At 37.0% G+C, this 27,959-nt stretch overlaps 1 protein-coding gene across 4 annotated transcripts in view; it reads right to left on the bottom strand.

Annotated features, from left to right (window-relative positions):
• The window catches only part of UIMC1 (ubiquitin interaction motif containing 1), a 111,243-nt gene that overhangs the window by 39,432 nt on the left and 43,852 nt on the right, over positions 1-27,959 (bottom strand). For all 4 annotated transcript variants that reach the window (XM_046667490.1, XM_046667493.1, XM_046667492.1 and 1 more), the window contains 5 exons: positions 12,027-12,151; positions 11,191-11,296; positions 10,144-10,880; positions 3,878-3,942; positions 1,738-1,814 (listed from right to left, as the gene is read on the bottom strand). In XM_046667490.1, the coding sequence (XP_046523446.1) occupies positions 1,738-1,814; positions 3,878-3,942; positions 10,144-10,880; positions 11,191-11,296; positions 12,027-12,151 (1,110 nt within the window). The remainder of the gene's footprint in view (positions 1-1,737; positions 1,815-3,877; positions 3,943-10,143; positions 10,881-11,190; positions 11,297-12,026; positions 12,152-27,959) is intronic.

Here is a 27,959-nt window from a genome sequence, read left to right as displayed (position 1 = left end):
CACTCAGTCTGTGTTTCACCCATTTAGAACAAATTGTTCAGACAATTTAGATGCGTAGTTTCTAAATTATATATTTAAAAAGAGACTCAGGAGTCTGGCTCCATGGAGAAGTAGTTATACTTTCTTAGCAAAAGGAACAGTAACATTAAGGAAACCTTTTGCAATCTCATTTAGAAGTGGTTATGTCAGCAAACAGTTGGACTTAATCAGCAGGCTACTGACAGCAAGTCATGATCATAAAAGTTATCTAACCTTAGTCATGAAGGGCTTGCTTTTTCCTCTCTCATTAACTAGGGCTTTTAAGATTATTATATTTGCAGGTTTCTCCAGCGAGATCCTAGGGTGACATCATATGCTATCATCCTAAGTGGACAGATGAGTGACCTCCCAACAGGATGGTATAAGTCAGCAGTCCCAGACAGAGAGGGTGCAAAGTTTTCTTTTCAGAAAGATAGTACAGCATTCTTGAGTGCTCCTGCCAAAACTGGAGCACCTAAGTAGTGGGGTCTCTTAGGGGTATCATTAGGCAGTAAAACAAATACATTTCAAGTGAGTTAAGAAACTACTTTCAAAAAAAACCAACACAGCTAAATTTTAAAAATAAGTAAAGAAAGGCCTTTATGATATGCTGCCAAATGTTTAAAAATATTTACAGGACATTCCTAGACTAATGTGTAAACTAAGTTTGAGTCTCTGTGGAAAAAACTTGAAAAAAATAAATAAAAAATAAGAAAACTACAAGTCTCTCTGATCCTGAGAGATTATATGAGATCTAAGGGAAAACTAGATATGACTTATGGTAACATGTGTACCATACTTGCTACCCAAAGAGTTTAAACATTAACAAGAAGTCCCTCAACCTCACATGAATGAGGTTACTGATAAATATAAAGGGCCCCACTTTTAAGAAAAGACAAAAAAGAAAATGAAAGCTAAAACAAATTCCTTAGAAAGTAGTAATTCATATCACAAAATGATTCTTCATATTATACAAATGATTCAACTCAAGAATTCCCTTACATGGTGGGTATTTTAGCTCATTTTAAAATTATTTTATATATCAAAAATTTATTAATGTGCAACTTGGAGTGACCATCTCTTCTACCTAAAGCAAGGTACATATATCTTCTTTTCATCTCTACAATTAACAAAAAGCAAAATACACTACTTAATCGGGTTAAGTGTCTTGTCTAAGTCCAAAAATAAGTCAATGACAGAACTGTGCACAAAATTCAATTTCTGGACTCCCTATGTAATAAGAAGTGAATAGCAATGTAAAACTACTAGTAAAAGGCTCTAAGAAAAATCTGCTTAATGACAGGCAGATTTGAAGACAGCCCAACTCTGAGCACACATAAACTCTGAGAACCCATAAACCAAAACATAAACCCCCTTTGGCTCTGAATATACAGTTAAGTACTATTCCTGATGCTTTGCTACCATCTCTGATGAGGGTGGTAAGCAAACAAGCAGAGAAAAGAGCCATGTTAATTTTAAAACTAAAGCATCTCTATCAAGAGAAAAGGCTGAGAATCAGAGCCATGTCCATTAAAAAAAGTGTGTGTGTGTATGCATATGTAAGTATATATATACATGTATGTGTGTGGAGATATACACACACATCAATCACACATAAACCTTCCAAAAGCGAATTGATAAAGTCAGAAAAATTAATAGGCACAAAAAGGTATATAGCTAGAGATCACAAATACGGTAAAATCACAGTGGGGTGCTTACCAGGACACACGGTGATTTCTTCCGCAGAACTCTCTGGCATAAGGATTGAGCTTCTCTTGCTGATGAAAACAGTAATGCTGAAAAAGAACCAAACCCCAAATGAATTCCCAGTAAAATAAATCAGAACACCAGGGCAAAAGCAATGGTGAGTCATTCACAAAGCCACAGGTAATCTGATACGTGCTGCCCACTACCACAAAAGCACAGCAGGGAAGCAAGGAATCAGTAGTGAAAAACTCCAGGCTAGAAAAAGGAAAAATAAACATGCTTACAACTTCAGTTCCAGTGAAATCACTGAATGAAAAGAACCCCCTTTTGGAATCTTCAAAGGAAAGCTGAAGGGTAAGGACTATCTATGAATACCATATAAGACAAAAAACTCCACTCCAATATAAGGATGTCAAAGGTGTTTTACAGCCTCCATCTCAGCCTTCTGAAAGGTAGAAATCTGTAAACTCCTAAGAGAAGATATGGAGATTCTCCTGACAACACACTAGCTTTTCCCTCACTTTGCAGTTAAATTTCCTCTTTATCTCAAGATGTGGCTTTCCAAGCAACAAAAATAAGATACAATTCCAAACTGCCCTACAGCAAAAATCTGCCCACACAAGTTGAATATCTATTCTGAGAAAAACATAATTATGAATGGTTTACTCTGCCTGTTCATTGAGTGCAATCTCTTCCTGACACAGGAACACATGGCTGAAAGATCTGAGCATCTGAGCTAGCCCTCTCCTGCTTCATAGACCTTTACAATTAGTCTGATCAAGTATGAAAGAGGACACTTAAAAACACAAATCCTCACATCAACCAACTACCACAGAGAAGAGAGATTAACCACCACTGATTCATGATAAATAACTAAATCCTGATAGGAAACCACAAGTGATTTCTCTCTCTAAATAAAACATCTCATAGCATTTGTTATAAACCCAAGTCAGACACAGTTTACTCCACAAGTAACATTAGAGCTTCATTCAAAGGGTCCATCACAAAACAATTTGCTGACATTTATAAAATGGGCTAATCAATTTGAAGGCAAACCGCATTGCCTGCAATTCCAACTCTCTCCTGGTGACAAAGCATATAACCATTCATTAAAACCCACATCTGCTCTGCATAAGGCTCACCACAACAAAGCATAGAGGCCTGCAGGAAGCAAAGGGCCTACTCCAGTTAAAACCACTTCTAAAACTGTCTTAGCAGGAGAATCAAACCAAAGCCATATTCCTCAGCTCAGGAAGAAATACCTAGTAGTATCAACTTAACCAAAGGTCTAAGAACACCACCTAATTTATAGGAAATGGCAACTGGGCCTCAACTTCCACATGGGAGATGAAGGTCACTCAACACAAAATTAAGCTCTTGACTAATCCCCAAAGGTCAACTACCGGATAAAAGGGAAAAGTAATTGGAAGCCTGATCCAGTTAATAGTGCAATTTGTAGCCAATCAACCACTATATATTATTAAATATAACAATATGTAATATTATGTATTATTACCGTCTTCTGACTTAAGACGGTAACCCCATCAATCAATCAACAAGAATTGAGAAGGTAATGCAAATACAACCATTTAAGGGAAAGATGAGATACAATCAGATTAAAAGTGGCACAGGACAGGGAGTGAGGGTGATACAGGTACTGTCCAGCCTGAATAATATGAAGGTATCAAGAGGATGAAAGTCTTAAGAGCAGACTTAAAAGATATATACGGTTTGGATATGCAGATGAAATAATCATAAGCAGAAGGAACAAAGAGAGAAAGGGGATGGGAAGACTAGAAAGAACATAAAGAAATCAATCCACAGTCTTCAAACTGGCACAGGAAACTAGTGTAGTCAAGTTAAGAGAGTTGCAGGATGTAACCACTTTTCAGGAATAGTGTAAATGGGATTTGTGACAAGATGGCTGGATTGGACAAGAAAACCCCTAAGATCTCTTCCACCCTAATATTCTAGGCTTTTACGCGATGCATATATGAGAACTGGGAAATAATGATTTCTCCTAGCTTGTGCTTATAAAAGAACCAAAAGACCCCTGGCAAGCTGTCCCTATATAGTCTCACTTACGTGGTTCATCTTTCTTATTCTGGCACCCTCAGAGAAGAATTCAGACCCAAACAACACATAATCTTACCTTTGTGAGGCAGGTACAGAGTTTCCTTCTTCAGAAGTTTCTTCAACAAATAGCCCTTGGGAAGACTGCAAAGAGAGACAACATCCTAAATATAGAAGCAGGAATAATTGGTTTCTCTTCCTTTTTAAAAGAAATTTAAATTATTTAACATTATCACTCAGCAATTAGCAATAAGAATAAAACATTTTACGTAAGTCAGTAAGTTTCAGTAATAAGAGCATATCCTGTGGAGTCAGAAGACTAGGATTTGCATCAAAAATAAATCACCTATTAACTTTGTAATCTTAGGTAAGTCACATCTGAATCTGTTTCCTCATCTTAAAATGCATATTAACGATTGCCTCACAGAGTGTTACTGTGAAAATTAAAAAGATAATATATGCAACGCACTTTGTAAAATGCAAGATATATAAATATCAATTGGTGAGTCAAATGAATGATGATTTCAGAAAAGCAGTTACAAAGCTTTTAGTGTGGCAGGAGGAAATATAAAAAAAGTCCAGTTTTCAGTGGAAATACTAACTTGGGAAAAACACTGCAATCCATGAAAGAAGTCTCTGGGTACAAGCAAGCCATAACATAAGACATTCCAAAGGGAAGGTTACAAAGATTCCTGTTGCTACAAAATCTGCCACTATGGTTTTGATGTCTGGCTACAGGAATATCTTTTAAGAAATCTAACAAATAGGGATTGGATAAGCAAAAGATTATTTTCTTTGATTAACGGTAGAGTTGGTACACATGTCAACTCATTAAAAGTAGGTGCACAGGGGCTGGCCCCGTGGCCGAGTGGTTAAGTTCGCGCGCTCCGCTGCAGGCGGCCCAGTGTTTCGTCGGTTCGAATCCTGGGCGCGGACATGGCACTGCTCGTCAGACCACGCTGAGGCAGCGTCCCACATGCCACAACTAGAAGAACCCACAACGAAGAATACACAACTATGTACCGGGGGGCTTTTGGGGAGAAAAAAAAAAAAAAAAGTAGGTGCACAGAACAGAAAAAGCAGCTACTGCTGCCTTAGGAGGACTTCTGAGGCAGTGCCTGGGCTGTGAGGTTTCTTCCAATAGAGGTAAAGCTGAAGTTTTCAGAGTCTCCTAACAGGGTATAAATAACCTAAATAACTTAGGCATCTCTCTACCACTCAGGTAAATAAATGATGAAATATACCAAAAAACAGAAATAGCTGAGATGAGCCTTCAGTCAAAGGGACGATAAAGCTGTACAATGATTGGGAACGTAGTCATTATGAAAAATGAGGGCTGAACAAAACTGTCAAAAGGACTAAAATACAAGAGCAATAAATACTTCACCTGACTATGTGTTTGAACAAAGTAGTGACAAAACACTGTTTCATTCCTGACCTCTCAAAAAAAAAAAAAGGGCGGGGGGGGGAAGAGGGTAAATACTAACACTTAGTGTCCATTTAATAGAATTTTACCTTCTTAGCCAATGAAGGCTTGGGCTTTAGAAGCAATCAAGGTACTAATAAGTTATAAGATACCTACACCTCTACTTTAGGCTAAAGCATCACTCTACCTTTCCCAGTAGAAATTTTTTTTTAATTTACTCTATACCTATTATGTGCCAGACCCATGCTAACCACTTTAGATGCAATGTCTCCTTTAATCCTCACAAAAAACTTCTGAGGCAGAAACTATTAAATTATTTTAGGAATGAGGAAAGTGAAACTTTGACAGGTTAAATAATTTGCCCAAAATCAAAGAGGTGGTCAAAAGTGGAGCTGAGACTTATCTGACTCCAAAATCCATGTTCTGACCATTACTGTTATGTTGTTTACTCAAATGATGATCTTCCCAACCACTTCAACATAGAATCCCAAGAATGTCTTAACTTCAATAAATCATTTTTCATTTCTCAACTAACACCTCAATGGCAGTAATTGAACATAGGGTAAAATTAAAGTAAGGTTCTTCCACAATATGAAAATAACATAGCAAAAAAAAAAGCAATAAAATTTGATTAGAATACCCAAATCTAAATCAAGGTGAGCAGGGAAGCAGAACAGGAATGTAACTGTAACTAAGGAGGCTGCGGCCTAATCAAGATATTGCACTCTGCCTGAAGAAATAATATGCTAACGGTAAAGGGATAATTTGCAACAACTCTAAAAAAGAAAAATCCAAAGATCCAGAATCAAGCAGTGTCTTCAACACCATGGCCTGGGAAGTGAAAGTGAAGAGACACACCGTCTGGTCACCACAGAAATGTCCTCTGTTATCAGGCACAGGTAGCTGTAGCTAATCAGGTCTTTCCATAGACTAGGTGAATCATCCCTTAAAATTTCCATTTTCTGATTACTATTTCAGCTTCCAGATACCTTCACCCTAGAAGGAGGTACAGTAGATGGTAGACCTAAAGTATTCTGGTCACTGAAAATGTCTCTTTCATTTGGTGTGTAACTGTCAGCTTGAAGTTTCATTAGTCAAAGTCAGTTCCCACACCCCCACACAATCTGGTCATTTCTGGAAAATAAATTCCAGTATCTGGACTGAAAAATTACGGATCAGACCCTGAAAAGCAGTGACCACATCAATATACAAGACCCTTCCACCTCCCTGCTGCAGGGCCATCAAGATGACATCTCCATCTTCATTAACAACTTTCCTATTGTCTGTGATGCCAGAAACCAGTTATCATTTGATTCTAAAGTTGTTATAACCTTCATACAGACTAAGTATTTTGCCCCAAGGTGAATGTTTTTCTGAGTCCCTGTTTCTAGGACTCTCTTGCTGTCTCTATCAACCAAGGAGTCTCAACTGTGGGCAGCTCCAGCAAAGCCATAATCAATAGAAAATGTTTAACACAAAAATTGTTTCTAACACAGTTCCTGAAAGCAAAAGACCAAAAGGTGAAATTACAATCATAAGACTTTCATTATGTGCCTATAAAATTAGTAAGTTTATTTCTGTTTGTTTTACTTTTTAAAGATATTATATTCTGTTAGCAAGGCTGCAGTGAACTAGGTAGGCATTCTCATACATTGCTGGAAAGAAGGAATACAAATTTGAGCAACCTTTCTAAAAAGCAATTTGGCAACAAATAGCAAGTCTTTTTTTATGTTCATAACTCTTTAACCCAGCATTTTCTTGCTCCCTATGCCTAAGGACACTAATTTTAAATAAAGAAAAGTTTTATTTAGAAAGATGGTTATCACAACCACAATATCCAGCAATAGGAAAACAGTGAAAATGTTATGGTAAATTCATAAGCCAGAATATTATGTAGTCATTAAAAATGAAATCTATAATTAACTTTTAACATCATAAGAAAATGTTTACATAATGCTAATTTAAGAATACAAAAATACAATAATTTGATCTAAACCATACAAAAAATAGGTATAGAAAAAAAGATGAAAGAATACATCACTGGACGGTAGGATTGTGGATGCTTTCAACTTTATTCCTAATACTTTTCATCATTTTCCAATAGTTCTAAGTGATTTCTAATATTAATGTTAATGACCACACTGGATACTTACTAGGTTGTCTGCCCAATCTCCTTTTACTGAAGACTGTCCGTCACCCCTCCCATGGCATTCCAGCAGTGGGCTCACAGCCATTTGTACAATTTGACACATACTCACTTCGGGACACAGCCAACAGAGCTGGCGAGGGCTTACTAAACCCAAATGGGCTGTAAGTCCTTTCCTAGAAATTTGAAACTGGACTTGGGAGAAAGCAAATCTCCTGTAACGTGTATTTAAGTTTGGGAGCTTGTAGGATCAGTGTCTTCCACCTACCATGTGAAACAGAGAAGCAAAGGAAGCCAGTCTGCAGGGAGAAAAATGAAGCAGATACAATACAGCAGCGAGATACAGAAAAACTACAGACAATTTTCCAGGCCCACTACCTTCTCCAGGCTTGGTTACCATCCTGTTTTAGAATTTATGAGGCACGCTGTTTCCTTATGATAAAGTCCTCTTTTTTATTCAGCTAGTTTGATTTGGTTTGTTGTAGCCAAATAGTACCAATTAACAATATTATTTTTAGTATTTGGTGCCCTGTTCATGAAGATAGAGAACTTCTACCTAGCCTCTGGCTTTTCCAAAGGCACTGTTTTCAAACCTCAGAACTTGAAACAAGTCTATGCTCTAACACTCTGGCCCCTGGGATCTTTCAGAAAGCTAACAACATGAATTACAATAAATTATTAAGTGTTCACTCTGTGGAGTTAATTTATTCTTTTAAGGGGAAGCACCTCTGAAGTGCAAAGAACAAACAAAACGTGCTATCATGAGCATAACCTAACTTTCTTTTGGAAAAGAGGCAAGTCACTAGAAGAACTGTTAAGAAAAATGCTTTCTATTCCCATCTTTCCAGAATGTGAATGAAGAAGGCTGCTAGGGAAGAATGTTTCCCATAGGTATCCTAGATGAATGACCTCTGGTCCCTTCAAGAGAACAACTATCATTTATTGAGTGCCTATAATCTCCTAAGCATTATATTATACTAGGCATTTTATATAGTAATTCACTGTAATCATTAAAACTACTGCATGAATTTCTATTCCCATTTTCCAGACGTAAAATCTGAGATTCAGAGAGGTTAAATGGCTTGCTCAAAGATACACAGTTACTAAAATACAAAGTCGAAATTCAAACTTCAAATCCACGCTATGCTATGAAATCTCATAGCTACCATTTCTTGAACCCTTACTCTGAGAGAGACACAAGTAGGATAACAACAAAACCAAACCAAAACCTCAGAGTCCAACAAGAGAAATAGCAACAAAAAACAGTATAGTCACAAAACAGAATACTCTTTAAAATTATAATTTATAAAAAGTTTGTAATTATATGATTGGTTTATAATATTCAGAGAAAAAAATAGAACATAAGCTTACATATCTATAATGTAATCTAGATATGTCAGAAAAAAAGTGAAAAGGCAACCCAAATGGCCCCAAACAGGGGATTGTTTTCAGTAAATTATAGAAAACCACGACAAGCAAAATCAGAAATATACCATTACATGGGGGGAAAAATAAACTGGAACACTATATGCACTTCTTATCACAAAGGACCACCTCCCCTAATATATAAAGGGTGCCTAAAAACCACAAAAAGAAAGATTATTGAAAGAGAAAAATGCCCCTAAGATCTAAACAGACAGAAAAGGAAATGTAAGTGGGTTTCAACTACATACATAATAAGAAAAATGCAAATTAAGACTGCATTGAGTTACTATTTTTCATCTCTCAGACTGGCAAAGATCAAGAAGTCTTGATAATTCTGTATTGGTATGGGTATGAGGAAGTTGGTTCTCATACACTGTAGTGAGTGTAAATTTATACAACCTCTGTGGAAGGCAATTTGGCAATAGCTAGTAAAACTGCAAATGCATATATACTTTGACCCACCAATTAAATATAAAAGAAATTATCCTACAAATATCTTCCATGTGGATAAAACATCTCCTGTAGAAGAGTAATCGCTGCAGCAGTGTTTGTAATAGTAAAATACTGGAAACAACCTAAATGTCCACCAATAGGGGCACTGGATAAAACACACTCATCCATACATGGTGTATTACACATCCAAAAAAAAGAGTAAATTCTTTATGTATTGTTATGGAATGATCTCATAGAGATATTAAATGAAAAAAGCAAGGTACAGAGTAATGGTGTGGCATATGCTATCATACATGTAAAAGAAGATGAAGAAAACAATATATACACACATTTGCCTGTACTACATAAAATATCTTGGAAGGATACACCAGAAACCAGTAATAAAGGCTGACTCCAAGGAGGGAAACTGATGGGCTGGGGAAGGGGATAGGAGATAGACTTTTCATGTATATCTTCTTGAATTTTGAGCCATGTGAACATTATTACCTATTCAAAAACTTAATTTCTTAGAAATAATAAACATTTTAACACACAAAATTTATGGTATATCTGTATGACAGAATGTTGTCAAGTATACTTAATAAACAGGAAAAAATATAAGATAAACTATTAAGTGAGGAAAGGAACAAAGCTTATACAGAAGTCTTCATTTTGTTGAAAAATTAGAAAAAATATTTTATATGCATATAAATAATGATTATTGCCTCTTGGTGGTGGGATTATGGGTAATTTTTTCTTCTTTACACTCCTCTGTACTTCCCCAATTTTCCGTAGTGAGCATGTGTTACTTCAAAAATCAGGGGGAAAAAAGACCACAAAAAGAACAAACAGCTAAAATAATCCTTGTTTAATCTGTGAATAAATCATCCTTAATCACAGCATCACTGACCCTTACCTGACCATGACTGGTTGTTGGTTCTTCCTCCAACAAAAGTTTCTCTTTCAAGCTTTTAATTGGGCTTTCTTGGAAATCCTTGGTTTTTGAGTGCCAGACAGATGCCCTAGACTCCTGCCTCTCCTCTTTGTCTTCATCTCCCATATCTTCTGAGATGCCTTCATTTTTTTCACTAGCCTGATCTCCTTGGCCACATTCATTCTGGATCAGAGAAGGAGGTCTAGGTAACACTGGTTCCCCAAACTCTCTTTTTTTAAAGAGCTGCCTCTGAGCCATTTTCAGGCTCTTTTGATAAACTTCCAACTGGCAGAGAATGACCTTGGTATACTGGTTAGGGTCTACTCCAGCAGGGCAGAATGGAATACCCCAGAAGTAGTGCACAGTGCCCCCAATGTCCTGGAGACCTTTGGCATCTGCTGGGGTAGGCAGACAGTGCCTAGATGTGTCCCCCATACCCTGGGCAGCTTTGTGAAAAGCACAACCCCTCCCAGTACTTTCCTGTGGCTTCCCACACTGTGTGCGCTCAGCCAAGCGGCCAGTACATCTGTCAAAACATTTAACGTTCTCATTCTCAAACACTGGCTGGCTTGACTGGTCCCAGCTTCCTGAGCTGCCAGAGACCGGCTCCTCTTCAGTGTTTTCAGTGTGGTCCCAAGGCTCCTCTCTTTCCTCAGCCTCGTTTCCCTGACTGATAAGTGAGCCTTTAAACAGTGATGGAGGTACCAGCTGCCATATGCCTGTAGGGTATTTGAGAAAAAGTAGGGCTAAGGACAAACTTTTTTATTAAGAGGGCTTGGCAAGTTATCACTTACCAAGAATTACATAATGTGGGTAAAAAAGGCTCTTCTTTGGATTTAACCAAATGTTGGCTTTTCCTTGAAGACAAAACTATGCTGGATATTAGAGAGATCTCAACTACTTTCTGATTTAACCTCTTTAATACCACCAAAGGGATTTGGGGCATTTCTGTCTATCTACTCTCAGCTTGAGATCCCTGTGATATGGTTATACGTGATGAGTGGAAGGAGTCAGAACAGGGAGACATGCCTTCAGTGGTCCCAGAGTCTGTGGTTTTCTCTTGGTGGGACTGTGAAGATGGTCCAGTGGCCACAGGTCGAGATCTTGTAGCAGAAGCATCAGAAGGCCGGCAACTCTGAAACAAGTGATCCCACACCAGACCAGGTTTATTATTAAAATAGCTATAAATGAAGGGTCACAGAAGGACACAAAGGGGAAGCCACTGTCCCTAAGAGATTCTCCTCTCTAAAACAGAGATGCTCAATTCAAATGAATTCCACAGCATGTACTGAATGCCTACTATGTGCAAAGTGCTGTTCTAGATCACTACACTAAACCTTTTTCTAATATAGAGAGGTTAATGGCATAAAGGATGGCTCAGGACCTGGCACTGGCAAATATCCTTCACATTTAAAATAATTTCAGTTACATATATTCAAATCATGATTTAACATTATCTGAAAAATTTTAAAACTGCCCATTCTTTCTCTCCATAACCCACTTCTGGTTCTCATTCTCTTTGCTCTCCCCACAAAACAGGAGAGGTAAGCACCTTATCTTGTTCCCTTTTGGTTTCTTGGTACTTGGTAACTCTCTTTAGAAGCTGCCAACTACTATGGCTCTCTTAAGCCATGGACTGAAAATCTGTGTGGGAGAAGAAAACTCTTTATATAGAATTACCAAAACACTTCAAATTGGGTTCGCCAACAATCCAACACGGACTTTAAAAATTATTTTGGGAAATATGTGTTAGCTGAAAACCCTATAAACTACTACAGCTAGTCCCTAATGCAGCTATAACACTACAAAAGTAAAAGAATGTTGCTGATCAATCCTAACAAACTTTTTCAACATAGCATATTTACATTCAGGCTTTCCGCAATGGCTTTCCTCAAGAGCTCCTCTTCTTCCTCCTCCTGGCTATTCACTTCCCTAGCTTCCTGCTCACTCATTTTGAGAGCCAGAGCAAACTGTTCTTCTTCTGTCATTTCTGTAAAAGGACACAGAAAAGAGAGGGGAGGGACACCACAAACGTTGAATAAGCATGGAGGCAAGAAACAGAATTATTAAACTTTTCAAGTGAAGACACTACAGACCATTTAGTACAATTTCATAATTTTATAATTGAGGAAAGCCCCAAAAGGTAACATGTTAGCTAAGATCAGTAGCAGCAGCTACAACAAGAATCCTGGGTTAACGAGACTGTAAGCTCCCGTGAAAGCAGAGTTTTGCCTGTTTTGTTCACTGTTGTATCTCCAGTATATAAAGGAGTGCCTGGCACCTGGTAATTACTCAGTAAATATTTATTTGGTGAAGGAATAAACAGAGGAACTGACTTCCAATCCAGGGCTTTTTGCTACATATCACGCGGCTTTATGCTCAACATTTAACTGGAATAATTCTATTCTTCAGAATCCTCTGATTTACCCAGCAGAAAAGAACATCCTAGTAACCAGAAAGTGATCGTCAAACACCATTTCCCATTAAAAGCAACTGGAGTACCCTGGAGAAACAGCTGATTCCAAGTCTGGAGCACGAAATGTAGGTGAGCTAGAATAGCTGTCATATCTGTGAGCAAGGAGTCTACCAGACACTACTAGGGTCATATCAGAAGAACTTTAACAGCCAACTTAAAAAGGTTCTGACTGGCCAAAAATGGACCTGGACTATCAATAAGGATAATGAATGCAATTAATTAAAACACATTAAATATGTTCAAATCTGAGCTCATAATGATACTTTAGAAAAAAACACGACTAACTGATCACTGCTGAAGAATGTTAATCAATTACTTTGAAAACTAGTAAATAAAAAGATAGAGAATCAAATTTTTGTCCTACTCTTCCAATACAAGTTATACTACTGGGTAACCAAATAGATGAAAAGAAGTTTCTCTTTAAAGAATTATTTCAGCTCTAAATGTAAAAGAAATGATAGAATATCACCATTTTGTATAATACCTATGGAGAGGATTTTGGCAGTGTCTAACAAACTACATACATGACCCAGCAACCCCAATTCTAGCAATTTACTCTAAAGATATACTTCCAATTGAAAAAAAACAGTAAATATGAACTACATTTTTCATTGCAGCAATGTTTGAATTTGTAAAACATTGGAAATCTACTTAATAACGAACACAGGACACTGCTTGAATAAACTTTGGTATACATACATATAACTGTAAAAAAGAACAGGGAAGACATATACGGATCAGGAATAGAATGATTTCAATGATATAATATTAAGTAAAAAAAAAAACAAAAATGAAGTATAAAAGGACATGTATATATGCTACCTTTTGTGTATAAAAAGAGAAATAAGAAAATATACATATACTTGTTTACTTTTGCAAGAAATGACACAAGAGGGACAAATCAAAAACTAATCCAAGTGGTTACCTACAGGTAGTTGGGAACAAGGTAGAAGGGATAAGAGAGGGAGTAACACTTCTTTGACTATATCTTTCTGTGTATTTTTGACTTACAGAATCATGTACATGCTAAATATATTTTTAAAGTAAAATAAAATCAGTAAGGATAAAGGATCCCTAAAATTGAATCCAAACATAAAAAATGTATCCAACTGAATTTGAAATGACTCTAATAGAATGAAAACATACAAAATCTATGGGATGCACTTAATGCAATGCTTACAGGGAAATGTACAGCATTACATGATCATATTAGAAAAGAAGAAAAAGTTTAAAATCACTGATCCAAGCTTCCTACTTTAAGAAGCTAGAAAATGAGGAGTGAAATTAACCCAAAGTAAGGAGAAAGAAATACAGAGAAGAAATCAACGAAACAGAAGATGACAAACAATAGAAAAAACTTAAGCAAAAAATTGGTTCTATGAAAAAGTCAATAAAATTTATAAAGTTCTAACTAGACTGATCAAGGAAAAAAGAAGAAAAAACACAAATTAACAATATCAGGAATAAAAGAGGGGATATATCACTACAGATTCTACAGTCATGAGAAGAATAATACTGTGGACAATTCTACGCCAATAAATTTGACAACTTGGATCATGCATTCTCAACAGGGGTGACACATCATTCCCAAACAGACAAAAACTAGTTCTTGGAGGTCAAATATCTTACTCTCTTTATGTATAAAACACAGATAGAGAATCAATACATAAACAGAATATATAGCATTATCTCTGGTATTAAAATTTTATGGGGACAGCAGTGATTAGGAAAAAAATGTCTAAAGGATCCTTTGGGGAACAACAATGAAAAAAGGATTGAGAAACAATGAGCTGAAACAAACAAAAAAATTACTGAAAAACACAAATTATGAAAACTGATACAAGAAGAAACAAAATCTGAACAGCCTTATATCTATTACAGAAATTGAATTTGTAATTAAAAACTTTTCCATAAAGAAAACCCTGGGGACATCTGACATTCATCACTGGTGAATTCTACCAAAGAATAAAGAAAAAAGTGGGGCCAGCCTGGTGGCATAGCGGTAAAGTTCACACACTCTGCTTCAGTGGCCTAGGGTTTGCTGGTTCAGATCTCAGGTGTGGACCTACACACTGCTTATCAAGCCATGCTGTGGCAGGCATCCCACATATAAAATAGAGGAGGATGGGAACAGTTGTTAGCTCAGGGCCAATCTTCCCCAGCAAAAAGAGGAGGATTGGCAGTGAATGTTAGCTCAGAGCTAATCTTCCTCAAAAAAAAGAAAAAAGAATAAAGTAATACCATACTAATTCAGAAAATAAGAAATCAATTCTCCCCAAATTGATTTACAGATTCAACATAATCCCAATCAAAATCCCAACAAGCATGTTCAATGGAACATAATAGAAAATTCAGAAATAGATCCACACACTGAGTTTCAATTGATTTTCAACAAGGAAGGACAGGCTTTTCAACAAATGGTGCTAGAACAATTGGATATCCATAAGGAAAAAAGTGAACCCTTACCTCACACTATATACAAAACTTAACTCAAAATGGATCATATATTTAAATGTAAAGGGGAAAACTATAAAAATCCTAGAAGAAAACATAGATGAAAATCTCTGTAACCTTGGGGCAGTCAAAGATTGCTTTGATAAGACCCAGAAAGAAAAAGCCATAAAAGAAAAAAAATGGACCTAATCAAAATTTAAATCTCTTTGTTAAGAAAATAAAAAGGTAAGCCACAAAATGGGAGAACATATTCACAACACATATAATCCGACAAAGGACTTGTATCCAGAATAAAGAATTATAATTCAATAAGAAGAAAACAAGCAATTTAATTTAAAAAATAAAGAGTAAGGGATCTGAACAGATACTTCACAAAAGAAAATATCCAAATGACTAATAAGCATATGAAAAGATCATTAGTCATCAGGAAAATGAAAGTTAAAATGAGATACCCCTACATACCACTAGAATAGCTAAAAAGAATGACATTCCTAACAAAGTCACTAAGTCAATCAAGAAAAAGCTGATTACATCCTTTATGTTCAACTTAAAAGAATCAAAAACCACGTAATGCAAAAGAGGTAAATCTGAGTTCTTTGTAATATTCTGTTTTTCAAAACACCCTATTCCCTGAAGGCTCTGGAGAGATAAGGCTTTGCTACGTTAACTGAAGTATTCTTCAGACTCTGCCTTCTTCCCAACCATTAAAACAAGAACTTCAATTTAGTAACACAGTCTGACTCTGTTTTCTAGTACATACAGAGGAAGCTCCAGAGCGAGACTGCCTAGGTTTAAATCTTGATTTTTGCCTCTTTAGTTGTGAAATCTTGAGCAGGTTACTTATCCTCTGTACCTGGATACTGGGGCTGATCTCTAATAATCTCCTTCCCCCTTTTTATTTTGCTTCTTTTAATTGCTGTGGACATGCATGTAGAGTAAACATACTCTTGACTTTAAGGATTCTCATGTAAATGTCACCATTGTGTAATACCTGTTTTAGTTCACACATATATAAAATGGAGGTAATAATATTTAAGGCTGTTACGAGGATGAAATAATTTAAATATATATAACACTTAGAATAGTGCTTGGCACATAAGTGCCCAATAATTGTTAATTATTACTATTAATTAATAATTAAATTATGTATTGTTATTATATATTATTTAAAGAAATCCAAAACTTTAATTCAGATTACCACCTTTCTAACTTAGTCATTTTATGTATATTTTACTGACAGCATACAACCACATAACTTGACAAAGCCACCATTACATATTTACTTTAACTACAATAAGAATTAAAAGGACACTCTCATTCACTAGTTACTGTCTCTTATTTTCACATATCAACCATGATCTGAGACTAAAGTCCAATAAACATCATTGTTGACTACGACACATTTTAGCTGACCTCTCTACTATGTAAGAACCCAACCATTAGAAGAAAGAGAAAAACAAACTGGAATCCCACCTGGAAGCATGCTCCTTTAAGGAAAATGTCAGCAAGTGTCAACTTTAGAATCTCCAACTGAACTGGCTGGACTCAGCTTATCAAATGATTCTGCTGAGCTAAACACAGAGTAGTACACAAGCTGTGTGAAGCTGATTATGCTGGTCATAATTTATGATGATCAACGTCTCCCACCATTCAGGTGAGCCTCCCACTGAGATGTGCAAACACGCTGTTAACAATTCAGAATACAAAACTAGACAGTACATCAGGAGAACCTATAATAATTTATGGGTACTTAAAATGGCTGAAAAGGAACATTTCATACGCACTCACGTACTACATAACAACATTTTGGTCAACAACAGACGATATATACGATGGTAGCCCAACAAGATATATATCCTAGGTGTGTAGTAGGCTATACCAGCTAGGTTTGTGGAAGTACACTCTATGATAGTCACACAATGATGGAATCACATAATGCTGCATTTCTCAGAATGTATCCCCATCATTAAGCGACACACAACTGTAACAAAAAAATAAACCAGATAAATTATTTTCCTACCCAAATCTTTCGTAAGAACTTTCTCCTCCAAAATAAATACAGCTTTGCAATTGTGGTAAAGCTGATATGCCTACATATTGCCAGTTACAGTATAAATTTATAAAACACTTTTGAAAGCATTAAGGCGCTGTGTCATAACCCTTACAGATGTGCATTCTCAAACGAAGTGATCACACTTCTGGGAATTTACCCTAGGGAATCACTGAAAAGAAGGAAAGTGCGATACACAAAAAGATGTCCACTTCACTATCATCTATAACAGCACTGATTTAAATGCCTAAAAACAAAGCAATGTGTTAAGTAAGTTACAGAATTGTCAAATCAAGAGACTCAGATGTTGGTACCAAAATGCTAATCATGAAGACATACAAAAATGATAAAGTGCATAAAAGCCAAATAAAAATATATTGGGGATGACACAACCAACTTCTGGTTCCACATGTAAGGAGCTTAGAATTCTCCACTCGGTCCTAACAAGTAAAAAGCTGAACAGACTGAAAAATCAACAACTCTTCTTAGAGCCATGAGAGAGGACATAGGGCAAACTGCTGCCTCCAAGATGGAGAGACAGACAGGGAAATACAAGGAGTCACGGCTTATTGGAGCAGAGATTTACAGCAGAAATTGTCACAGAAGCCAGTGCCAGGGTAAGAAAATCTAAACCGCATTTGACAAATTGCTGGAGGTTCAGTGTGTACAGTCTGAGAGTTAAAACTCCAGGGGGACTCCGTCATAAGGGGACCCCACACTTTTGTGAGTTTTATCTCCAAGAGCTCAACCAGGTTCTCAAGATAAATACAGGAGAAAATCCCTCTTGAGCATTCCACCGGGGAAGGGGAAAAGGAACTATTTTGAAATATACCAGTGCTCTGTTCTTTTTAAAAAGGCCTGCCCTGGGAGAAACCAGTTAACCAGAGCTTCAACTGATGGGGTATTATGAGAGTCTAACTGACTTGGGAGAAAGAAAACACCAAACTACAACCTATGCTAGCCATCCTGCTCGACAAAGGGGATAGGAAAAAAAATGAAAAACACCTGTGAAGTTCACAATCCAGAGGCACAGGTTCACTAAAAGACTGAGACCTAATCACAGAATGCTTCCCTTACCCCCACACTTACCTCCACATTACTAAAGGCCTATTTATAGTACATCATACCCACCATTCAAGAAAAAATTACAAGGCATACTAATAGGCAAAAAAACACAATTGGAAGAGACAGAGTAAGCATCAGAGCCAGACACAGCAGAGATGTTGGAATTATCTGACTGGGAATTTAAAACAACTATGATTAATATGCTAAGGGCTCTAATGGATAAAGTAGAGAGCATGCAAAAACAGATGGGCAATGTAAACAGAGAAATAGATATCCTAAGAAAGAACCAAAAACAAACGCTAAAGATAAAAAACACTATAAAAGAAATGAAGAATGCCTTCAATGGGCTTATTAATAGACTGAACACAACTAAGAATCTGAGCTTACAGATACATTAACAGAACTCTTCAAAACTAAAAACTAAAGAGAACAAAGACTGAAAAAAATACAACAGAGTATCCAAGGACTGTGGAAGAACTACAAAACAAGTAACAAACATGTAATCGGATTACCAGAAGGAAAGAAAAAAGAGAAAGCAGCAAAATAAACATGTAAAACAATAATAACTCAGAATTTCCCCAAATTAATGTCAGATTTCTAACCACAGATCCAGGAAGCTCAGAGAATACCAAACAGAAAAAAATGCCCCCCAAAATCCCTACATCTAGGCATATGACTTTCAAGCTACAGAAAATTTAAGATAAAGAAAAAATTTTGAAAGTCAAAGGAAAAAAACACTTCACCTATAGAGAAACAAAGAATTATACCTGACTTCTCAGAAACCATGAAAGCAAGGAGAGTGACGTGAAATATTTAAAGTGTTGAGAGGAAAAAAACACCAACATAGAATTCAGCACACTGTGAAATTATTCTTCAAAAGTCAGAGTAATAAAGATTTTCTCAGACAAACAAAAACTGAGGGAATTTGCTGTCAGTAGACCTGCATTACAAGAAATGCTGCAAGAAGTTCTTTAGACAGAAGGAATATAACATAGGTCAGAAATTCAGATCCACATAAACAAAGGAAGAGTATCAAAGGAGGAATAAGTGAAGGCAAAATAAAGACTTTTATTTTTCTTATTCTTTTTTGAGGAAGATTAGCCCTGAGCTAACATCTACTGCCAATCCTCTTCTTTTTGCTGAGGAAGACTGGCCCTGAGCTAACACCCATGCCCGTCTTCCTCTACTTTATATGTGGGACGCCTCCCACAGCATGGCTTCATGAGCGGTGCCATGTCCATACCCAGGATCCAAACTGGCAAACCCTGGGCCACCAAAGTGGAATGTGCAAACTTAACCACTGTGCCACTGGGCCAGCCCCTATTTTTCGTATTCTTAATTGATCTAACAGATAATAGTCTGTTCAAAGAAACAGCAACAATAATGTACTTGATTATGTATGCTTATGTATATATCTTATTTATACATATATATGTATGCAGGAAATGAATGACAGCAATGATAAACTAATTGGAGGGAAGACTTAGCATTATTTTGTTATTATAAAGTACACATAATACCCATGAAGCAGTACAGAGTTATTTGAAAGTGGACTTGGATTAGTCGTAAAGGTATATTGCAAACTCAAGGAAAACAACTAAAAAAGTAAAATAAGAACTCTAACAAATACTAAGAAAGGAGAGAAAATATAATCATATAAAATGCTCAATTAAACCCACAAAAGGGGGGGTGGGCCACATGGCTGAGTGGTTAATTTCACATGCTCTGCTTTAGCGGCCCAGGGTTTCGCCAGTTTGGATCCTGGGCGCGGACATGGCACCGCTAATCAAGCCATGTTGAGACGGCATCCCACATGCCACAACTAGTAAGACCCACAACTAAAAATATACGACTATGTACCAGGGGGGCTTTGGGGAGAAAAAGGAAAAATAAAATCTTTAAAAAAAACAAAGAAAGACCATAAAAGGGGCCAGCCCAGTGGGGTGGTAGTTAAGTTCACATGCTCTGCTTTGGAGGCCTGGGGTTCATGAGCTCGGATCCTGGGCACACACATAGACACAGCGCATCAAGCCATGCTGTGGCAGGATCCCATATACAAAAGAGAAGAAGACTGACACAGATTTGAGCTCAGAGCCAATCTTCCTCACCAAAAGAAAATAAAACCACAAAAGGGAGGGAAAAAATGAAAGACAAAATTGGGAATGAAGAAGAGGGACAAAAACAGAAAACAATAACAAACAAGGTACTTCTTAATCCAACTATATCAATAATCACTCTGAATGTCAATGGACTAAACACACCAATTAAAAGAGAGATTGTTGGAGTGGATCAAAAAGGAAGACCTAACTATATGTTGTCTACAAGAAACTCATTTTAAATATAAAGACAGGGGCCAGCCTCGTGGCGCAGTGGTTAAGTTCGCACATTCTGCTTCTCGGTGGCCCAGGGTTCGCTGGTTCAGATCCCACGTGTAGACATGGCACCGCTTGGTAAAAGCCATGCTGTGGTAGGCATCCCACACATAAAGTAGAGGAAGATGGGCACGGGTGTTAGCTCAGGGCTAATCTTCCTCAAAAATAAATAAATAAATAACACAAATATAGATAAAAAGTAAATAGAGGGGGCCGGCCCCATGGCCAAGTGGTGAAGGTCACGCGCTCTGCTCAGCAGCCCAGGGTTTCACCAGTTCGGATTCTGGGCGCGAACATGGCACTGCTCATCAGGCCATGCTGAGACGGCATCCCACATGCCACAACTAAAACTACACAATTATGGACCGGAGAGCTTTGGGAAGAAAGAGGAAAAATAAAATCTTAAAAAAAAAAAAAGTTAAATAGACGTAAAACATATACCACACTAACAAAAATCAAAAGAAAGCAGGAATAACCATATTAATTTCAGACAAAGCAGACTTTAAAGCAAGGAAAGTTATCAGGGATAAAGAAGGGTAATACACGATGATAAAGAGGTTACTTCTCCAAGAAGATATAACAATCCTCAATGTGTAAGTGCCTAACAACAAAGTATCACTACTTGAGGCAAAAAAGGATAGAACTGCAAAGAAAAATACATGAATCTACTATCATAGTTGGAAATTTCAATACCCCTCTATCAGCAACAGACAGACCTTAGCAGGCAGAAAATCAGTAAGGATATAGTTGAACTCAAAACATCACCAAGCAACTGAATATAATGGACAGCTATAGACTACTTCAAACGATAACAATAGAATAAATATTTTTCTAAGCTCACACAGAACATTCACCAAGAATGACCACATTCTGGGCCGTAAAACACATCTTAAATTTAAAACAATAGAAATCAGGCAAGGTCTGCTCTCAGACCACAAAGAAATTAAATTAGAAATCAATAACTGAAAGATAACCAGAAAATCCCAAAATATATGGGGATTAAACAACACACTTCTACATAACACAAGTCAAAGAAGAAATTTCACGAGAAATATAGAACTATTTTTGAACTAAATGAAAATGAAAACATGACATCAAATTTGTGGGATGCAACAAAAGGAGTGGAGGGATATTTCTAGCATTGAATGTATATATTAGAAAAGAAGAAAGATCTGAATTCAATCATCTAAGTTTTCACCTTAGGAAACTAAAAGAAGAAGAGCAAATTAAATCCAAAGACAGCAGAAGAAAAGAAATAATAAGAATTAAAACACAAATCAATGAAATTGAAAACAAGAAATCAATAGAGAAAATGAACCAAACGAAAAGCTGGTTCTTTGAAAAGATTGATAAAATTGGTAAGCTTCCAGGCTAACTAAGAAAAAAAAAAAGAGAGAGGACACAAATTACTAATATAAGAAATGAAAGAGGGACTATCACTACAGATCTCATGGGCATTAAAAGGATAAAAAAGGAATACTACGAACAACTCTATGCCAACAAATCTGATGACCTAGATAAAATAAACCAATTCCTTTAAAGACCCAATCTGCCAAAACTCACCTAAGAAGAAATACATAATCTGAATAGGTCTATACGTAAAAAAAATAGGTCTATATCTATAAAAAAAATAGAACCTATAATTAATAACCTTCCAAAACAAGAAAGCACCAGGCCCAGAAAGGTTCACTGGTGAATTCTAGCAAACATTTAAGGAAGAAGTCATACAAATTCTCTACAAGCTCTTTCAGAGGATAGAAGCAGAAGGAATACTTCCTAACTCATTCTCTGAGACCACTGTTTACTCTAACACCAAAACTACACAAAAACACTACAAGAAAACTACAGACCAATATCTCTCATGAACACAGATGTAAAAATCCTCAAGAAAATATTAGCAAACCGAATTCAACAATGTATAAAAAGAATTACACACCATCACCATGGTGTGGGATTTATCTGAGATATGCAATGCTGGTTCAACATTCAAAAATCTATTAATGTGGGGCCAGCCCTGTGGCCGAGTGGTTAAGCTCATGCACTCCGCTATGGCAGCCCAGGGTTTTGCCGGTTTGGATCCCGGCAGGGACCTAGCACTGCTCATCAAGCCATGCTGACATAGCATCCCAGAAAGTACAACCAGAGTCACTCACAACTAGAATGTACAGCTATGTACTGGGGGGCTTTGGGGAGAAGAAGAAAAAAATCAATTAATGTAACCCAACACATAAACAGTATGAAAAAGAAAAACAACATGATCATATCAAAAGATGTAGAAAAATCACTGGACAAAATCAAACACCCATTCGTGACAAAAACTCTCAGTAGGGGGCCGGCCCCATAGTGTAGTGGTTAAGTTTGCATGCTCTGCTTCAGTGACCCAGGGTTCACAGGTTTGGATCCTGGGCACGGACCTAGTAATGCTTGTCAAGCCAAGCAGTGGCAGCATCCTCCATAAAATGGAGGAAGATTGGCACAGATGTTAGCTCAGTGACAATGTTCCTCAAGCAAAAAGAGGAAGATTGGCAACAGATGTCAGCTGAGAGCCAATCTTCCTCCTCCCCTCCCCCCCAAAAAACCCCTCTCAGTAAACTAGGAATAGAGAACCTCCTCAACTTGATAAAGAATATCAACAAAAAACATACAGCTAACATCACATTTAATGGTGAGAACTCAAAGCTTTCCCACTAAGAACAGGAATAAGGCAAGGATGTCCCTTCTCACTACTCCTTTTCAAAATTGTACTAGACACAGCAGCTAATGCAATAAGACAAGAAAAGGAAATAAAAGGTATACAGATGGGAAGGAAGAAATAAAACTGTGTTTGCCAATGACGTGATCATTTATGTAGAAAATCCAAAAGAACTGACAAAAATACTCCTGGAACTAATAAGCAATCATAGCAAGGTTACAGAACACAAGGTTAATATATGGAAGTCAGTCACATTCCCATATACCAGCAATGGACAAGAGTAATTTGAAATTTAAAACACAATACCATTCACATTAGCACCCCAAAAATGAAATACTTAGGGGCCAGCAGTTAAGTTCACACATCCCACTTTAGCGGCCCAGGGTTCACTAGTTCGGATCCCAGGTGTGGACCTACACACTGCTTGTCAAGCCATGCTGTGGCAGGCATCCCACATTTAAAGTAGAGGAAGAAGAGCAAAGATGTTAGCTCAGGGCCAGTCTTCTTCAGCAAAAAGAGGAGGATTGGTGGCAGAGGTTAGCTCAGGGCTAATCTCCTCAAAAAAAAAACAAGAAAGAAATACTTATACTTTAGGTCTACATCTAACAAAATAATGTACAAGATCTATATGAAGAAAACTACAAAACTCTGATGAACAAAATCAAAGAACTAATTAACTGAAGAGATATTCCATGTTCATGAATAGGAAGACTCAATACTGTCAAGATGTCAGTTCTTCACAACTTGATCTGTAGATTCCATGCAATACCAATCAAAATCCAAGCAAGTTATTTTGTAAATATCAACAAACTCATTCTAAAGTTTATACAGAGAGGGCTAAAAATCCAGAATAGCCAACACAATATTGAAGGAGAAGAACAAAGCTGGAGGACTAACATTACCTGACTTTAAAACTTACTATGTAAAGCCACAATAATCAAAACAGCATGGTATTGGTGAAAGAAAAGACAAATAGATCAATGGAACAGAATAGGGAGCCCAGAAATAGACCCTCATAAGTATAGTCACCTGATCTTTGACAAAGAAGCAAAGGCAATACAATGAAGCAAAGAGAGCCTTTTCAATGAATGTTGCTGGAACAACTAGACATCCATATCCAAAAAAATAAATCTAGACAAAAGACCTAACATCTTCCCAAAATTAACTCAATATGGATCAAGGACTTAAATGCAAAAGAAAAAGCTATAAAAGTCCTAAAAGATAACATATGAGAAAATCTAGATGATCTTCGGTATGGCAATGACTTTTTAGATACAACACCAAAGGCACAATCCATGAAAGAAGTAACTGATAACCTGGACTTTATTAAAATCAAAAATTCCTGCTCTGCAAAAGACAATGTCAAGAGAATGAGAAGACAAGCCACAGACTGGGAGAAAATATTTACAAAAGATACATCTGATAAAGGACTATTAAATATACAAAGACCTCTTAAAACTCAGCAATAAGAAATGACTCAACTAAAAAGCGGGTTAGGGGCTGGCCCCGTGGTCGAGTGGTTAAGTCCGTGAGCTCCACTGCAGGCGGCCCAGTGTTTCGTTGGTTCGTATCCTGGGTGTGGACATGGCACTGCTCATCAAACCATGCTGAGGCAGCGTCCCACATGCCACAACCAGAAGGACCCACAACGAAGAATCCACAACTATGTACGGGGGGGCTTTGGGAAGAAGAAGGAAAAAAATAAAACCTTTAAAAAAAAAAAGTGTGTTAAAGTCTTTAATAGACACCTCACCAAGAAGATATAGATAGCAAATATGAAATACGAAAAGATATTCCACATCATATGTCATCAGGGAAATGCAAATTAAAAGAACAATAAGATATCACCACATACCTATTAGAATGGCCAAATTTTGTAACTCTGACAACACCAAATGCTGGCCAGAGTATGGAGCAACTGGAACTCTCATTCATTGATGGTGTGAATACTAAAGGGTGCAGCCACTTTGGAAGACAGTTTGGTGGTTTCTTACAAAACTAAACATATTCTTACCAGACAATCCAGCAATTAATTCCTTGGTATATTTACCCCAAAGAGTTGAAAGATCACATCTACACAAAAACCTGCACAAAGATGTTTAGAGCAGCTTCTTCTTTTTTTTTTTTTTTTTGGAAGATTAGCCCTGAGCTAACTGCTGCCAATCCTCCTCTTTTTGCTGAGGAAGACTGGCCCTGAGCTAACATCCGTGCCCATCTTCCTCTACTTTATATGTGGGACGCCTATCACAGCATGGTTTGATGAGCAGTGGAATGTCCGCACCTGGGATCTGAACTGGCGAACCCCAGGCCACTGAAGTGGAACGTGTGCACTTAACCGCTGTGCCACCAGGTCAGCCCCACAGCTTAATTCTTAATTGCCAAAACCTGGAAGCAACAACCAAAATGTCCTTCGGTAGGTGAACAGATAAATTATAAACTATGGCATATCCAAACAATGGAATATTGTTCAGTGCTGAAGCGAAATAAACTATCAAAAGCAAGAAAAAACATGAAGAAACTGTAAATGCATATTACTATGTGAAAGAAGACAAACTGAAAAGGCTACATACTGTATGATTCCTATTATACGACATTCTAGCAAAGGAAAAACTATGGAAACAGCAAAAAGATCAGTGGCTGCCAGAGACTGGCAGGGAGGGTCGGGGAGGGACAAATAGGCAGAGCAAGGAGGACTTTTAGGGCAGTGAAAATACTCTGTATGATACCATAATGATGGATGCATGTCATTATACAGTTGTCAAAACCCACAGAATGTACACTACCAAGAGTGAACCCTAATGTAAAACATAAATCCTTAATAAAACAAAATTTTATATATATGTATATATACACACACACGAAGGCTGAGAATTTTCCAAAGTTAATAAAATACCCCAAATCACAGATCCAAAAAGAAAATCCAGAAAAATATATTCCATGCTCCCTCCCCAAAACTTACACCCAAACATCATATTCAAACCGGTAAAAAACAGAGTTACAGAATATACTGAAGGCAGACAGAGAAAAAAACACGTTACATACAAAAGAATAAAGAATTAAAGCCAACTTCTCATCAAAAACTCTGCAGCCGGAAGACAATAGAGTGATAATTTGGAAAATGCTAACAGAAAAAACTGTCAAACCAGAATTCTGTAACCAGGAGAAATATTTCTCAAAAATTTAGAAGATTCGGGGCTGGCCCCGTGGCCGAGTGGTTAAGTTCGTGCGCTCCTCTGCAGGCGGCCCAGTGTTTCGTTGGTTCGAATCCTGGGTGCGGACATGGCACTGCTCATCAAACCACGGTGAGGCTGCGTCCCACATGCCACTAGAAGGACCCACAACAAAGAATATACAACTATGTACTGGGGGGCTTTGGGGAGAAAAAGGAAAAAAATAAAATCTTTAAAAAAAAAAATTTAGAAGATTCAATATACCACTTTCAGTAATAGGGAGGACTAGGCAGAACATCAACAAGGAAATCCACGTTTTAAACAACACTACACTCCAACTAGACGAAACACCTATCTACATAACATTTCATGCAACTAAACCACATAGCTACAGAACACTCCATCCAACAACAGTAGAATATACATTTTCCTCAAGTACATGGAATAGTCTCCAGGATAGACCATATAATGGCGATAAAACAAGCCTCAACAAACATAAAAGGACAAAAAACACACAAAGTATTTTTTCCAACCATAATGAGTAAAATTAGAAATAACAGAAAGAAGAACTTTGGGGAGTTGACACATACGTGGAAGTTAAACAACACACACTAAAATAGCTAATAGGTCAAAGAAGAAATCACAAGGGAAAGTAGAAAATACTCTGAGATGAATGAAAATGAAAGTATGTCTTCAAAACTTATGGGATACAGCTAAAGCAGTACTTAAAGGGAAATTTACAGCTATCTAATGCCTGTGTTAAAAAAGAAAGATCTCAAATCAATAACCTAAACTTCCACCTTAAGATACAGGGAAAAAAGAGCAAAGTAAACCTAAAGAAAGCAGAAGGAAGGAAATAATAAAGAATAGAGGAGAAATTAATAGAAAAACAAGAAAATCAATGAAATGAAAAGTCAGTGGTTTTTCTGAAAACTTCAACACAGTTGACAAACTTTGAGTTAGACTGAGCAGGGAAAAAAAAGAGAAGACTCAAATAACTAAAAGCAGGAATGACAGTGGAGACAATACCAATGATCTTACAAAAACAAAAAGAATTATAAGGGAATATTATGAACAACTGTATGCCAATAAATGAGATAACTTAGATGGAATGGAAAAAGTGCTAGAAAGACATAAACTACCAAAATTGACTCAAGCAGAAATAGAAACTGTGAATAGAACAACACAGGTAACAGACTGAATTAGTAATCAAAAACTATCCACAAAGATAGGTCCAGGTCAGTGCCCAGACGGCTTCATTGGTAAATTCTGCAAAACAGTTAAACAAAAATTAATACCAATTCTCTTCCAAAAGCAAAAGAGGAGGGAACTCATTCCATGAGGTCAGTATTAGCCTGATACCAAATCCACACAAAGATATCACAGGAAAACTACAGACCAATATGTCTTATGACTGCAGATGCAAAAATCCTCAACATAATACTAGAAAACCAATTTCAGCAACATATAAAAAGCACCATACACTACAACAAAGTATAATTTATCCTAGGAATGCAAA

Source organism: Equus quagga, chromosome 7 (genome assembly GCF_021613505.1).
Source record: "Equus quagga isolate Etosha38 chromosome 7, UCLA_HA_Equagga_1.0, whole genome shotgun sequence".
Classification (NCBI taxonomy): Eukaryota; Metazoa; Chordata; class Mammalia; order Perissodactyla; family Equidae; genus Equus; species Equus quagga.
This window is presented reverse-complemented; position numbering and strand designations above follow the sequence as displayed.